Source organism: Bombus fervidus, chromosome 8 (assembly GCF_041682495.2).
Source record: "Bombus fervidus isolate BK054 chromosome 8, iyBomFerv1, whole genome shotgun sequence".
In the NCBI taxonomy this organism is placed as follows: Eukaryota; Metazoa; Arthropoda; class Insecta; order Hymenoptera; family Apidae; genus Bombus; species Bombus fervidus.
The window spans coordinates 4,840,073-4,852,848 of record NC_091524.1 but is presented as its reverse complement, the minus strand read 5'-3'; the positions used below and the strand labels follow the sequence as shown (position 1 = coordinate 4,852,848).

The 12,776-nt window shown below is 27.0% G+C and overlaps 5 protein-coding genes across 9 annotated transcripts; 3 read left to right on the top strand and 2 right to left on the bottom strand.

The window, feature by feature from the left end:
- The first annotated feature begins 25 nt into the window (after positions 1 to 25).
- LOC139990335 (coiled-coil domain-containing protein 115) lies at positions 26 to 1,033 on the top strand. The gene is made up of 2 exons (XM_072009507.1): positions 26 to 155; positions 318 to 1,033. Exon 2 carries the CDS (start codon positions 380 to 382, stop codon positions 881 to 883), a length of 504 nt encoding a protein of 167 aa, XP_071865608.1. The 5' UTR covers positions 26 to 155; positions 318 to 379; the 3' UTR covers positions 884 to 1,033.
- A 118-nt stretch (positions 1,034 to 1,151) lies between these two features.
- Mcm2 (DNA replication licensing factor Mcm2) lies at positions 1,152 to 5,249 on the top strand. The gene is made up of 15 exons (XM_072009491.1): positions 1,152 to 1,282; positions 1,427 to 1,599; positions 1,679 to 1,842; positions 1,922 to 2,004; positions 2,084 to 2,266; positions 2,341 to 2,552; positions 2,628 to 2,820; positions 2,901 to 3,104; positions 3,175 to 3,406; positions 3,487 to 3,737; positions 3,792 to 3,956; positions 4,048 to 4,347; positions 4,419 to 4,601; positions 4,686 to 4,841; positions 4,911 to 5,249. Exons 1-15 carry the CDS (start codon positions 1,280 to 1,282, stop codon positions 5,037 to 5,039), a joined length of 2,631 nt encoding a protein of 876 aa, XP_071865592.1. The 5' UTR covers positions 1,152 to 1,279; the 3' UTR covers positions 5,040 to 5,249.
- On the bottom strand, positions 5,053 to 6,839 carry LOC139990336 (uncharacterized). 4 transcript variants are annotated; one of them, XM_072009509.1, is made up of 3 exons: positions 6,707 to 6,839; positions 5,896 to 6,045; positions 5,053 to 5,810 (listed from the first exon to the last, which is right to left on the bottom strand). In XM_072009509.1, exons 1-3 carry the CDS (start codon positions 6,721 to 6,723, stop codon positions 5,525 to 5,527), a joined length of 453 nt encoding a protein of 150 aa, XP_071865610.1. In that variant the 5' UTR covers positions 6,724 to 6,839; the 3' UTR covers positions 5,053 to 5,524. The 4 variants fall into 4 exon arrangements, with proteins under 4 accessions (XP_071865610.1, XP_071865612.1, XP_071865609.1 ...); XM_072009511.2 differs by having other exon boundaries at positions 5,896 to 6,026; positions 6,707 to 6,831; XM_072009508.1 differs by lacking the exon at positions 6,707 to 6,839 and adding an exon at positions 6,196 to 6,337.
- On the top strand, positions 6,319 to 8,368 carry LOC139990332 (uncharacterized). 2 transcript variants are annotated; one of them, XM_072009505.2, is made up of 5 exons: positions 6,319 to 6,438; positions 6,522 to 6,874; positions 6,968 to 7,305; positions 7,388 to 7,565; positions 7,634 to 8,368. In XM_072009505.2, exons 2-5 carry the CDS (start codon positions 6,689 to 6,691, stop codon positions 7,751 to 7,753), a joined length of 822 nt encoding a protein of 273 aa, XP_071865606.1. In that variant the 5' UTR covers positions 6,319 to 6,438; positions 6,522 to 6,688; the 3' UTR covers positions 7,754 to 8,368. The 2 variants fall into 2 exon arrangements, with proteins under 2 accessions (XP_071865606.1, XP_073967989.1); XM_074111888.1 differs by lacking the exon at positions 6,522 to 6,874.
- Positions 8,369 to 9,924: 1,556 nt separating this feature from the next.
- LOC139990327 (leucine-rich repeat protein soc-2 homolog) lies at positions 9,925 to 12,707 on the bottom strand. Its single transcript, XM_072009495.1, has one exon. It carries the CDS (start codon positions 12,559 to 12,561, stop codon positions 10,729 to 10,731), a length of 1,833 nt encoding a protein of 610 aa, XP_071865596.1. The 5' UTR covers positions 12,562 to 12,707; the 3' UTR covers positions 9,925 to 10,728.
- Positions 12,708 to 12,776: the final 69 nt, after the last annotated feature.

Below are 12,776 nucleotides of genomic sequence, written 5' to 3'. Positions count from 1 at the left end.
ACTGTTTTAAAAATCTAATATATATGAATCGTAATTACATATAAAATTATCGAAATAATAGATTTCATAAAATTAGGAACAATTACTTATGAAAAAAATATCAATTTGTTATCAAGTTATCATCTATAAAAAGAAATAATTTTCATATTTGGTATGTACTAAATAAAAAAATGTATGAATCTAATGGATAAATATTATTGTCATTAACAAAATGATAACGAAGAGCATATAACATTACATTATAATGTATATTATACATTATAATATACATAAATATGCATTATATTTTTATTTGTATATTTTAGGGGCTATTCCAGGATATTATACATTGTAATCAGGTATTACTATTTTGTGTTAATAGTATCTGATAGTACACAATATGCATGAAAGCATAGATGACATATGTAAAGCTATTGATGAAAATTTATTGCGTAATTTGGAGTTAATGCAAGAAAAGATTGATATTGATGTCCAAATGGAGAAAATATTACGTGATGGTTACATTGAATTAGCTAAGGCTAAATACATACGAGGCAAAGAAAGTATAAGTGTTTTGCAGGTTCCTGTTGACAATGAGAGAGTAGTCACACTATTTGAATTGGAGACAAAGTTGACTGAGGAAACTGGCAAAATAATTCCAAATTTTGACATAAGCTTAAGGAGATTGGATAAAAGTGAAGATGAAATACAAGATCCTATAAAATGGTTTGGAGTATTGGTCCCACAGAGTTTACGAATTGCACAAAAACGTTTTCAAGAATCTCTTTATCTTATTGTGAGAGCAGCAAATATACAAGCAGAAATTGCTTCTGTAGTAGATAAATTACAATCTTTATATTTTTTAAAACATACTTCTTGTTCAACAAATGACACTAAAATATAAAAATTACATAAGTTTTGTCATTTTGTCTTATTATATTATCTTATTAACTAGTTTTTACAAAAAAATTTTATGTTTGTAATTGTAAATATTTCTTTATATGAATAAAATTTATATCAAAACAATTGTAATTAATAAAAGTACATGTGATAATACCAATACGATAATACGATTTAAAAATTTCATTTATTACCTACGAAGAACTTTTACTATTGATTCATCATAGTTATTTGTGAAGAATTGTTGGCACGACAAAACAGTATCCCTAAATGAAATTCCCGCCAATTCCTACCTTTTGGTTTGAGTCTTACAACCGAAAAAGTGATACTTCAAATCTACCTTACATTTTTATTCAGAAATTTATTTTACTGTCATCTCGATTTTTTTAATACAAGCGTAATGGTAAAATATTAGGACTAAAAATCCTATAAAAAAAATTAAATTCCTTTCTAATATATTGTTTTCATTATATTCTATTACTTTTGGTATCATTTTCCTAAATCTTTGAATTAATTTATTTTTTATTCTGTTTTATATATTTTTTAGGATTCTAGTAGCCCAGCACGCTCTGATAGACATACAGAGGCAATGACATCTCCTGCACCAGAAATAGATGAACCATTTGAAGATGAAGCAGATTTACTTGGTAACGACAATGATGTTAATCAGGAAGAAGAAGAAGAAGAAGGAGAAGAATTATTTGGAGATAATATGGAAGCGTAAAGTTTTTTTCATTTTTTCATATACTAGATAAGATATATGTGATATTGGCTTTTGGACGATATATTTTTATTTCAGTGATTATCGTCCAATGCCAGCATTAGATAGATATGATCCAGATGTAGTGGATGATGAAGAGTACTCAGAAATGTCTCAAGGAGAACGTGCAGTTGCTGAAGCCATTATGCTTAAAAGAGACAGAGCCGCAGGAATTATCAGAGATGATAGATATTTACTTTATGGTATATTTTAGTATTGTAATAATTTAATTAATATATACTTTGCAAATATATCATACAACATAGATTTTAAATATTCAAGATGAGAGTGATGAAGAAGAAACACATGCCCGTAAAAGGCGTATGGCTGAAAAAGCAGCAGTTGGTGATATAGAAGACACAGATGTAAGTATCTTGCTTGCTTTTTATTCTATTGCACAATTTATTTTATTATGTTATATAACTATATGTATTTTCATTCTAGATGATTGAATCTATTGAGAATTTGGAAGATACAAAAGGTCATTCAGTTAAAGAGTGGGTGTCTATGTTAGGACCAAAAACAGAAATCTCCAATCGTTTTAAAAGCTTTCTTCGTACACATACTAATTCGAAAGGACAATATATGTACAAAGAACGAATTCGTCACATGTGCGAGAGTAATCAAGTAATATTTTTGTATTATTAATTGTAATAATGCTCATATAAGACATAAAAGATATTTATATTATTTTTTAATAGTCTAGCTTTGTTGTGGAGTTCCCTATCCTTGCCAGTAAAGAACATGTTTTGGCTTATTTTCTACCAGAAGCTCCATTTCAAATGTTAGAAATATTTGATGAAGTTGCAAAGGAACTAGTACTAAATATATTTCCCAGCTATGAAAGAGTTACTGGTGAAATTCATGTCAGAATATCAGAACTGCCATTAATAGAAGAAATTCGTACATTTAGGTAAAACGAAATTACATATCAACAAAAATGTTTCACTCTTCAAAAATATAACATAATATTTATGGTGAAAATTAGGAAATTACATTTGAATCAATTAGTACGTACTCTAGGAGTTGTTACTGCAACCACAGGAGTATTACCACAATTGTCTGTTGTAAAATATGACTGTACAAAGTGTGGATATGTACTTGGACCTTTTGTACAACATCAAAACACTGAAGTTAAGCCTGGCTCATGCCCTGAATGTCAAAGCATTGGACCTTTTATGGTAAGTTCAAATATTAAATATAATCTTATTTATATATAAACAATATATTTATTCTATAAATATAGTAATACTAATTACAGATTAACATGGAACAAACAATATACAGAAACTATCAAAAAATTACAATTCAAGAATCACCAGGCAAAATTTCTGCAGGAAGAATACCCAGAAGCAAAGAATGTATTCTTCTATCAGATCTCTGCGATCGCTGTAAACCTGGAGATGAAGTAGACGTTACCGCTATTTATACGAATAATTACGATGGTTCCTTGAACACAGAACAGGTAAAAGATATTTGCATATGATTATTTAAAAATTTTATATTAATTAATTATTATTAATTTTGTATTTAAGGGTTTTCCTGTATTTGCAACGGTCCTTCTTGCTAATCATTTACAAGTAAAAGATTCGAAAGAAATTGTAGAATCCTTAACCGAAGAAGATATTTCTAGTATCATTAATTTAAGTAAAGATCATCGAATTTTTGATCGCATTGTCGCAAGTATTGCGCCTTCAATTTATGGTCACGAATATATAAAAAGAGCTTTAGCTTTAGCAATATTTGGAGGCGAATCAAAAAATCCTGGTATTTTCATTTCTAACATCATTTTGGATGTATTTGAAGAGTATTCAAGACTATTCAATAAAAGTCTTATATTTACATAGGTAACAAACATAAAGTAAGAGGAGATATTAATGTGTTATTATGTGGAGATCCAGGAACAGCTAAATCTCAATTTTTGAAGTATGTTGAAAAAATTGCACCAAGATCAGTATTTGCAACAGGTCAAGGAGCTTCAGCTGTGGGATTGACTGCTTTTGTAAGAAGGTCGCCAACTACTCGAGAATGGACATTAGAAGCTGGTGCCTTAGTCCTTGCCGACAATGGAATCTGTCTTATTGATGAATTCGATAAGGTACATTTTATATGAAATGCTTGTGATAAAATATAATTATTATTGTATTTCTAGATGAATGATCAAGATAGAACATCTATTCACGAAGCTATGGAACAACAAAGTATTTCTATTTCAAAAGTGGGAATTGTTACATCACTTAATGCTAGATGTTCAGTAATAGCTGCATCCAATCCCATTGGAGGCAGATATGATGCTAGTATGACATTTTCAGAAAATGTAAGATATAATATAGGATGAGGAAGTATATTTTTATTTTATTTTATGTATTATATATCATAAGTTATATTTATATAATTTTTTTACATAGGTGGATTTATCAGAACCGATTTTGTCTCGTTTCGATATTCTCTGCGTAGTAAAAGATGAAATAGATCCTATGCAAGACCGGCATTTGGCTAAATTTGTTGTGAATTCTCATATCAGACATCATCCATCAAATACAGGAAAAGTAACATCAACACAAGAAAAGACAAATGATATATCTATTCCACAAGATCTTTTAAAAAAATACATAGTTTATGTGCGACAAAACATTCATCCTAAATTAACAAACATTGATCAAGATAAGGTAGCAAAATTATACAGCCAATTAAGACAAGAAAGTTTGGTAAGTTAGAAACATTCATAAATTTTTACAAAAATTTTCTAAGTATAATAATATATACTTCATTTTAATAGGCCACTGGAAGTTTACCAATTACCGTACGACATATAGAAAGTATTATACGTATGGCCGAAGCAAGTGCTAAAATGCATTTACGTGATCACGTTCAAGAAGGTGATATTAATCTTGCTATCAGAATGATGCTTGATAGTTTTGTTGATACACAGAAATATTCGGTAATGAAAAGTATGCGCCAGGTATGATCGTGAATATAATTATGAATACATATGTGTACACAATGATTCTATTGAAATTATAATAAATGTTCTATTATTTTCTAGACATTCCAGAAATATCTGTCATATAACAAAGATCACAGTGAACTTCTGTATTATATACTTAGGCAGCTTACATTAGATACTTTAGCGTTTCAAAAAGCGATACACGGAAATCGTATTACAACGATTGAAGTTTCAGAAAAAGACTTATTGGATCGGGTATGGATTATTTCATTTCTTCTCCTATAAATCCACAAACCTCGTACTAAAATCGCTATTTTATTTTAGGCTAGACAAATTGATATATGCAATCTTCATCCATTCTATGAAAGTGAGATTTTCAAATCAAATAATTTCCTTTATGATGCAAAGAGAAAAGTAATAATACAAACACTTCCTGAAGAAATTGATGACTAATGAAACACAAAAATTGTCAGAATAAAATCATAATTTTATTTACAGTATGATAATATTTGTTATACAAACATAAACTTTTACAGTGAATTATAATTTGATGTAATAGTTCAATAAAAAAATTTTTTTTTTTAATTTCTTAACATTTATATTTCGCGCTTTTAATTTTATAATAAATATTTCTTAATTTATGAAAAAGTCATTAGTACAAAATTATAATGTTTTTTACTTACAAGTATCTGATATAATTAGAAGGGTATTGGTATTATAATATAAATAATAAAATTCTATTACAAGGCGCGATATATAAATTATTATTTAAAATATATGTTACATATAAGTACCTTAAATATCTCAATTTTTTACAATGAAATTATTGTACATATATTTATTATATGTGAATCAACAAAGAAAAAGAGAGTACTTCATAAATATTACAAAAATGAATATATTTATCATAAGGTTTTTTATTTTTTATCTAAAATTGTTTATTTAGAACGTCTTTTTGAAAATAGAAAATTATTAGAATGATTGCTATTTTTACTACTGCTACTATTGCTGCTGCTACTACTACTGCTGCTGCTGCCACTGCTACTGGAAACGCTATCACTAGAATCTGATTCACTGTCTGAAGATGAACTACTACTGCTGCTGTCGTTACTACTACTGGAACTACTGCTATCAGCACTAGAATTTGTATTACTAGAACTACTAGGTTCTTCTTTCATTTTTTTTTGTAAACGACTTTTCTTCACTTCTTTTTTCTGCTCTTCACTGTAAATATAACATACGATTCCCATTAGCATTAAGATTTTTTGTCTTGAAATTTAATAATTTAATCATGTTTTTACAAATTTACCCATTAGATTCTTGCTGTTTCTGTAAGGCTCTCTTCAATTGCGATGTACGTGAAGATCTATGTAAATATTTTCGTTTTCCCTTACATTCATAACTCCAATGTCCCATTTCCAGACATTTTTGGCATCGTACCTTTTGTGGGCAAGAATTACTGTAAATGTTATAAAGTGGTTTAAATCAATTATAATTATATACTGTTATGCATCCTTTATTCTTTCATTATAACATTTTCATGAGAAACATATTACTAAAATAATTGAGGAGTATAGAAATCATAAAAATATTTTAATTTTATACTAACTTTTTCTTTAACACTTTCAAACCGCTTGAACTCATATTATATTTATATTCATACTTTGTTATATTTAATCCGTTAATAACTTATATTCGATGACCAATACAATTTTTAACGAAGTTTGTTTACATGCAAAATAGGTTACTTTACAGAATAAGCTTCCAACACGCCATAACACAAAATGTAATTGCTTTTGGTAGGTTATTTGGAAATGTTTTAACGGAAATTACCAATCACGAGTCATATATAGTAAGTATCATAAAGTGAAAAAAAAAATATATATAAAACTTTTTAATTTTATATATTTAATATTAGTCATTGACTTCTTATAGATTTAATAAATAAATTATAGTAAGCAAGTATTTTGAAATATATCTTTTAAGAAAAATAATATTCTTAATCGATGGTTGTAAATCCTTAGAAGAATATGGACAATATTTTAAAGGAAATTATATAAAAAAATTTAATGACTGTTAATGTATTTGTCTTATGAATTAATATGTATATGTATATATACATATTCATGAAAATCATGATGTCTCCAAATAATGAAAAACACGATTTACATTTAATGAAATATGTTAATAAGAGTACAGAACTAAAGATTGTTAGAGCTACTTTAAATACAAAAACTAATACGCTACGACTTAAAAAAGAAATACTCAAAGAAAAATATAAAGACTTGGTAAATTATTAATAAATTTAGAACTGTTTGTTAAATATGTATATATACATCATACATCTTCTACATTTATTTTAACATTGTTTCACTTTAAAGGATAATATAAATTGCAAAGTATGGGTTACAGAAGATGAATTTTGTAACGAAATTTGGAATTTTTCTTTAAGGCATAATTTTAATTCTATTTTTAATCAAAATTCTCATATTACAAAAGTAGATGAACTTCACAAATGTAAATATAACACAGCAATTGGTGAAAATTTAAATAAAGTTGATATGTATAATAAAGTATTAAAATTAAAAAATGAAATTGATATTACCAATAAGGAAATAATACTCATTCGTAACAAAAATACAGAAACCGATTTAAAATATTGTGAATCTACTTTAGATGATCTAAAATCTTTTTCAGAAGAGATATTACAACTTATAAGGTATTATTATTAATATTTATAGATATTACTTTTACTATGTTCAGTAAAAAAAGTGACTTATATTGATGTATATTAATTTTAGATTAATAATTACTTCAGGAAAAAATGTATACAACACAATGATAAATCGGAATTTAAGTACAAGTATGATGGAAGAATTTACGAGTGCAAGAAAATTGTTCCAAAAATCTAATTTTTGTGGTAGTGCTTTAACTGAAAATATTGTTTCTCCACCTAAAATTATTGAAGAATCTAAAGAAGTATATAATATAGTTATTACTTATTATATGGAATTATATTTTTTATTGTATCATATTTAAAATTGCAGTGTCATAACATTAAACATAATGTAAAGTTCGGAAGATTTATTATGAAAACACGAAGTCTTATTTCTCTTAAATATGAAAAAAAAAAATGTAAGAAATTCAGGATGATAGAAATGAATTAACGTATTCGTAGAAGTACTTCATTTCGTAAAAATAATGTAGTGTAATTGCAATATTGCGGAAGTTACTAATATATATAATAAAGTATTTTATAAGTTAATTTCAGTATTAAACAATAATTTGAATAAAATCAGAATCCCAAAATGTTCATGTTATATTTATATATTTAGAAATATACAGCATCCTATATATTCATATACATTGAATTACATTAATATCATTTTAAAATTATATATACGTAATGTCGCACTTGATAGACTATTCAACAAGATTATAATTTGAGAAGTAATTTATTTCATTTTCATACAAATTTAATCATTTTTCAATCATACTATAGTATTACTTATGTATTTTAAAACTGTTGAACAGTTTATCACAACAATTTGTATTATAGCACTCTTTTTGGCAACTCTTAGATATACTCTGATACTCATTTAATATTTCACTGTGTGTTAAACATACACAAGTATATACTGTTAAAAGAAAATGATATTTCAATTGCAACATTTTATGTTTTTTTAGTAAGGAAGATGAATATATATATTTTGTAAATTATATACATAACTATTATTGTTTATAACACAAAGATAAGCAATTTGACATGAAATTTATAAATTGACATTAATATTTAATTAATTTCAATTAATTTGAAAGTTATTCATAGCATAAAACTTATTGTTGATATAATCTACAAAATTTGTTATTGCATAAAGAAAAATTTTTTAACATGAAGTTAGGTAAAGTCTTATTTATACAATATTATTATCGGTCTTTATTTTATGGACAAATTGTAGAAGTTTGAAAGACAAAGTTTAATGCAAATACATTACATTATATTATAGTTGAAACATAACTAGTGTAGAAAAATTGTGTAAATAGACACATAACAAATCATACATTTATGTCAACGAGTAGTTACAGAATAGACATACTTTCTCTTAATTATAATTAAAAGTTTGCTAAGTTCCATTTTATGTTTTATATGTTTCCATAATTCCCAAAATTAATAATTTTACATTTTCATTTACAAAATATTATAACTTAAAAAAATTGAAGTAGAATCTATGAATACTACTGTTCACTTACATCATACACAACAATGTTTCAATACCTATAATCTTTGTTTACTAACAAGCATATAGTCAATGTTTTCGATATATTGAAATAACACTAACTAAAGAATAAAAAATATCTGTTTGCTATATATATAACTTACAATATATTAATATAATATTATTTTGAGTTATACAATTAATACAAGTAAAATTGTGCTAATTATTTAATTTCTTATTGCACAGCCATTGCATAGTAAAATGGATTATAAATCAAATTTTTATGATTGCATTTATTAGTTTCTAAGAAAAACAGGTAGTATCAGGTGTATGAGTGTAAGAATCTGTAACATGTTTTAAAAATCAATATATTGTTGGCTATAAATAAAATCCAATCAACTGTTACAGTTATGAATCCAATATAAAACATACATATATACATATACATATAAGTTTGTATACAATTGACCATATTCAATAATGCGATCAATTATGATATAATTATTTGTAATTGATATTGGCACTATATTTCAGTGCAGAAAAAATACGAAAATTTTACTAATAATAAAAATACTTGCCTTTTTAAATGACATCAGAAGCACATATGGAACTTAGCAAAAAATGATCTTACAATAATATAATATTAAAACTACATAATAGTATGCTTGTTTGGCAGCTCCTTCATCTGATGAGAGCATACTAATGACTCAATTAAAAATCATAATTGCACTAATTATTACAGTTAATTAATTTAAAACGTAGCAATTTTTAACTTTTCTGTAAACATATACAAGTATAAGTAAATGTATATTATAATTGCCACTGAATATTGCAACTTATTTAACAAATGTGAAAAAATTATTTTTTTATAATTATTTAGAATATTTAAATATGAGATTGTTTACATTTAGTCTTAGAAATAAAAAAATAATCCGTTATTCATTACAGTATGTTAAATGATATATAAATAGATTTTTTTGCCTTTTGGAAGAGTGTTTTCTTATGAAACGTCTCAAAACTGAAGCTCCTGTGGTATAACATAAAATAATTAATACAATATCTACTTTCACGCTATAATACAAAGTAAACTTATCATTAAAAATAATTTTAATTCTGTCATCAAAATATCTTGTTTGTATGGCAATGGATAGCAGTAACTGAAATATAAAATCATTGATGCCGATTCTTAATTGCATTTCTTCAATTGAATAATATTATCTCACTCGATTATAGTTTACTATATAGTAAATCTTGAAAATAATAATTATGTCTCCAAAAATGATATTCATGTATCTGTCTATAAGAAACTGTTAACTTAATGTATCTTTGAAGTTACAAGATAACTGTAATGCATAATATAATGTAAAACAATATATTGCATGCAAATTAAAATACATTATATTTTATAATATTGATAAATAATATACATAAAATAAACAAAATAAATGAATGAAATATAAACTATATATATTAATAAAGTATGAGTACAATTTATGTCATTACTATATCTAAAATATTTCATCATGAATTTATTTTTTTATAGCTTTATTAGTGGTTGTGCATATTTCCAAGTCAGCACCAATTTCATAATTTATTTATATATATTTCTTTTTTTCATATTAAGAATGTATCGCAGACATGTGATTAGTTATTAATCATGTTATGAGAATACAAATATATGCACATTTTCATATATTATATATCCATAATTGCAGACATGTGATTAGTTATTATTCATCTTATGAGAATACAAATATATGCACATTTTCATATATTATATATCCATAATTTATATAATTTTTATTGATGTGAGATCATTACAGTGAGAATGTAGTATTAATAGATATTAGTATCAAATATCATTTGTATCATTCTTATTAAGAATCGACATCTAAATCATATCAGAAATAATTTTTTTAATTTTGTTACATGGATCTATAAGGTCCTTGCATTTTTAAAAACTGAATAACTAAAGAAGGTCCCCCTGCTACTATTTCTGGTGGTATTTGAGAAAGTGGACAATTTTCAATTGACATAATACTGAGATTTGTGCATAAAGCTAATTCAAATGGTAAATTGTGTAAGTTAGCGTTATCATTTACATAAAGTGAATCTAAATTTTCTAGTGTACCAATTTCTTCAGGTAAATAATTTAGATTGTTTTCTCCAACGCTTAAATATGTTAAATTTGTTAAATGACCAATTGCTCTTGGCAAAGAAGTTACCTGATTAGATTGTAAGATTAGCTTCTGCAAGTCCCTTAGGAAACCAATTTCATTAGGTAAAGATTCAATTTTATTTTCTTCAAGATCTAACACCCTGAGTTTACGCAAGTTCGCTATGCTGGCAGGAATACGTTTTAATAAGTTATTAGAAAGTATTAAGACTTCTAAATTTTGAAGGCATTGGATATCATCAGGAATTTTTGTAAGTTGATTTGTACCCAAATTTAATTCAACCATATTGACCCATGTCCCAATATCTAATGGCAAAGCAGTCAGTTGATTTTCTTTCATGTTTAACTTTGCAAGGTTCTTTGCTCTAGAAAAAATACCATATGGTATTTTATCTATTTTGTTGTGTTCCAGATTGATGGAATAAACATTTGTAAACTGAGCTGGTCCTCCTGATGGATATGCAGTAAAAGCATTCCTGGACAATGTGATTGTTGTCAAGTCTGAAAGACTTGCAAGCAGTCCATCTGGTAATTGAGATACTTGGTTTCCTTCTACACTAAATTCATCCATTAATTTACAATTTGCCAAGGACTTTGGAATACTATTTAATCTATTATATCTAAGTCCTAATCTTGTTAATGAGACTAATCTTCCGATTGTATCTGGAATATCCAAAAGCTCATTGTGTTGCAAATCAAGTGTAGACAACTGGACACAGTTTCCAATTTCTTCAGGTAAATGCTCCAAATGATTATGGGAAACATCAAATGTTATCAAATTGACTAATTTACCGATACCAGCAGGAAGTTCTCTGATCTTATTTTCTCTCAGGCTCAGCATCGTCAAATTTGTCAAATTCCGTATATTATCACTTACATATCGGACTCGATTGAAACGTAAAAATAATGTTGTGAGATTCGTCAGTTTATATACGACATCGGGTATTTCGCTCAGTTTGTTGTGCCTTAAATCAAGGACTCTTAAAGACTTCAAATTCTCTAACGTATTTGGTAAACTTGTCAAAGAATTTTCACTCAAAGCTAATGTTTCCAAATTTCCAAGGCAACCAATTTCTGGCGGCAATGTAACGAGTTTATTACCGTAGAGATAAAATTCGACTAAATGCGTCAAGTCCCGTACCGTACTAGGTAGATGAGTAATATTTGATTTACTTAAATCCAGCCGCTCTAAGCATTCTTCTTTACATCTGGTAAATTCTTTAGAAACATCTAAATCGGCTTGTATCGGTTTCCCTTTCTTTGTAGTTGGCTTCGGTTTATTCGATTCCGGGTGTTTGACAGTTACTGTTTTTTTAGTATCTGGTCCTGCTATGGACGCGGACGATAATTTTTTTTCTTTCGTTTGCTCTTTATTATCCCGTAGGACATCCACATCCTCAGGCATGTCGCCGGCTGTACAGGTGGTTAAACCACAGCCTTCCAAATATTCAGGAATATCTTGTTCCTTCATGTAAAAGTTCGGAACACTGTCTTCGAGGTCCTCACGGTCCCTCTTCACCTCGGACAAACACACTGTTGAAATGTTACCCACACCTGTCCAATATTTGTTCGACTTTTTCATAACCTAATCACTATACGTAACTATAATTATTTTCTGAGTATTTCCTATTTTTACGACATCATACTCTTTTTCAAGATTTCGTACTTTACAAGTATTGACATATCGATGTCATCCACTGCAAGTAGCGCAAACGCGAAACGGCTGTCCGAGGATTAGACGAACGAATACCTGAACACCGTTCCAAAAATCAGCTAAACATTATCTTTCGATATGTC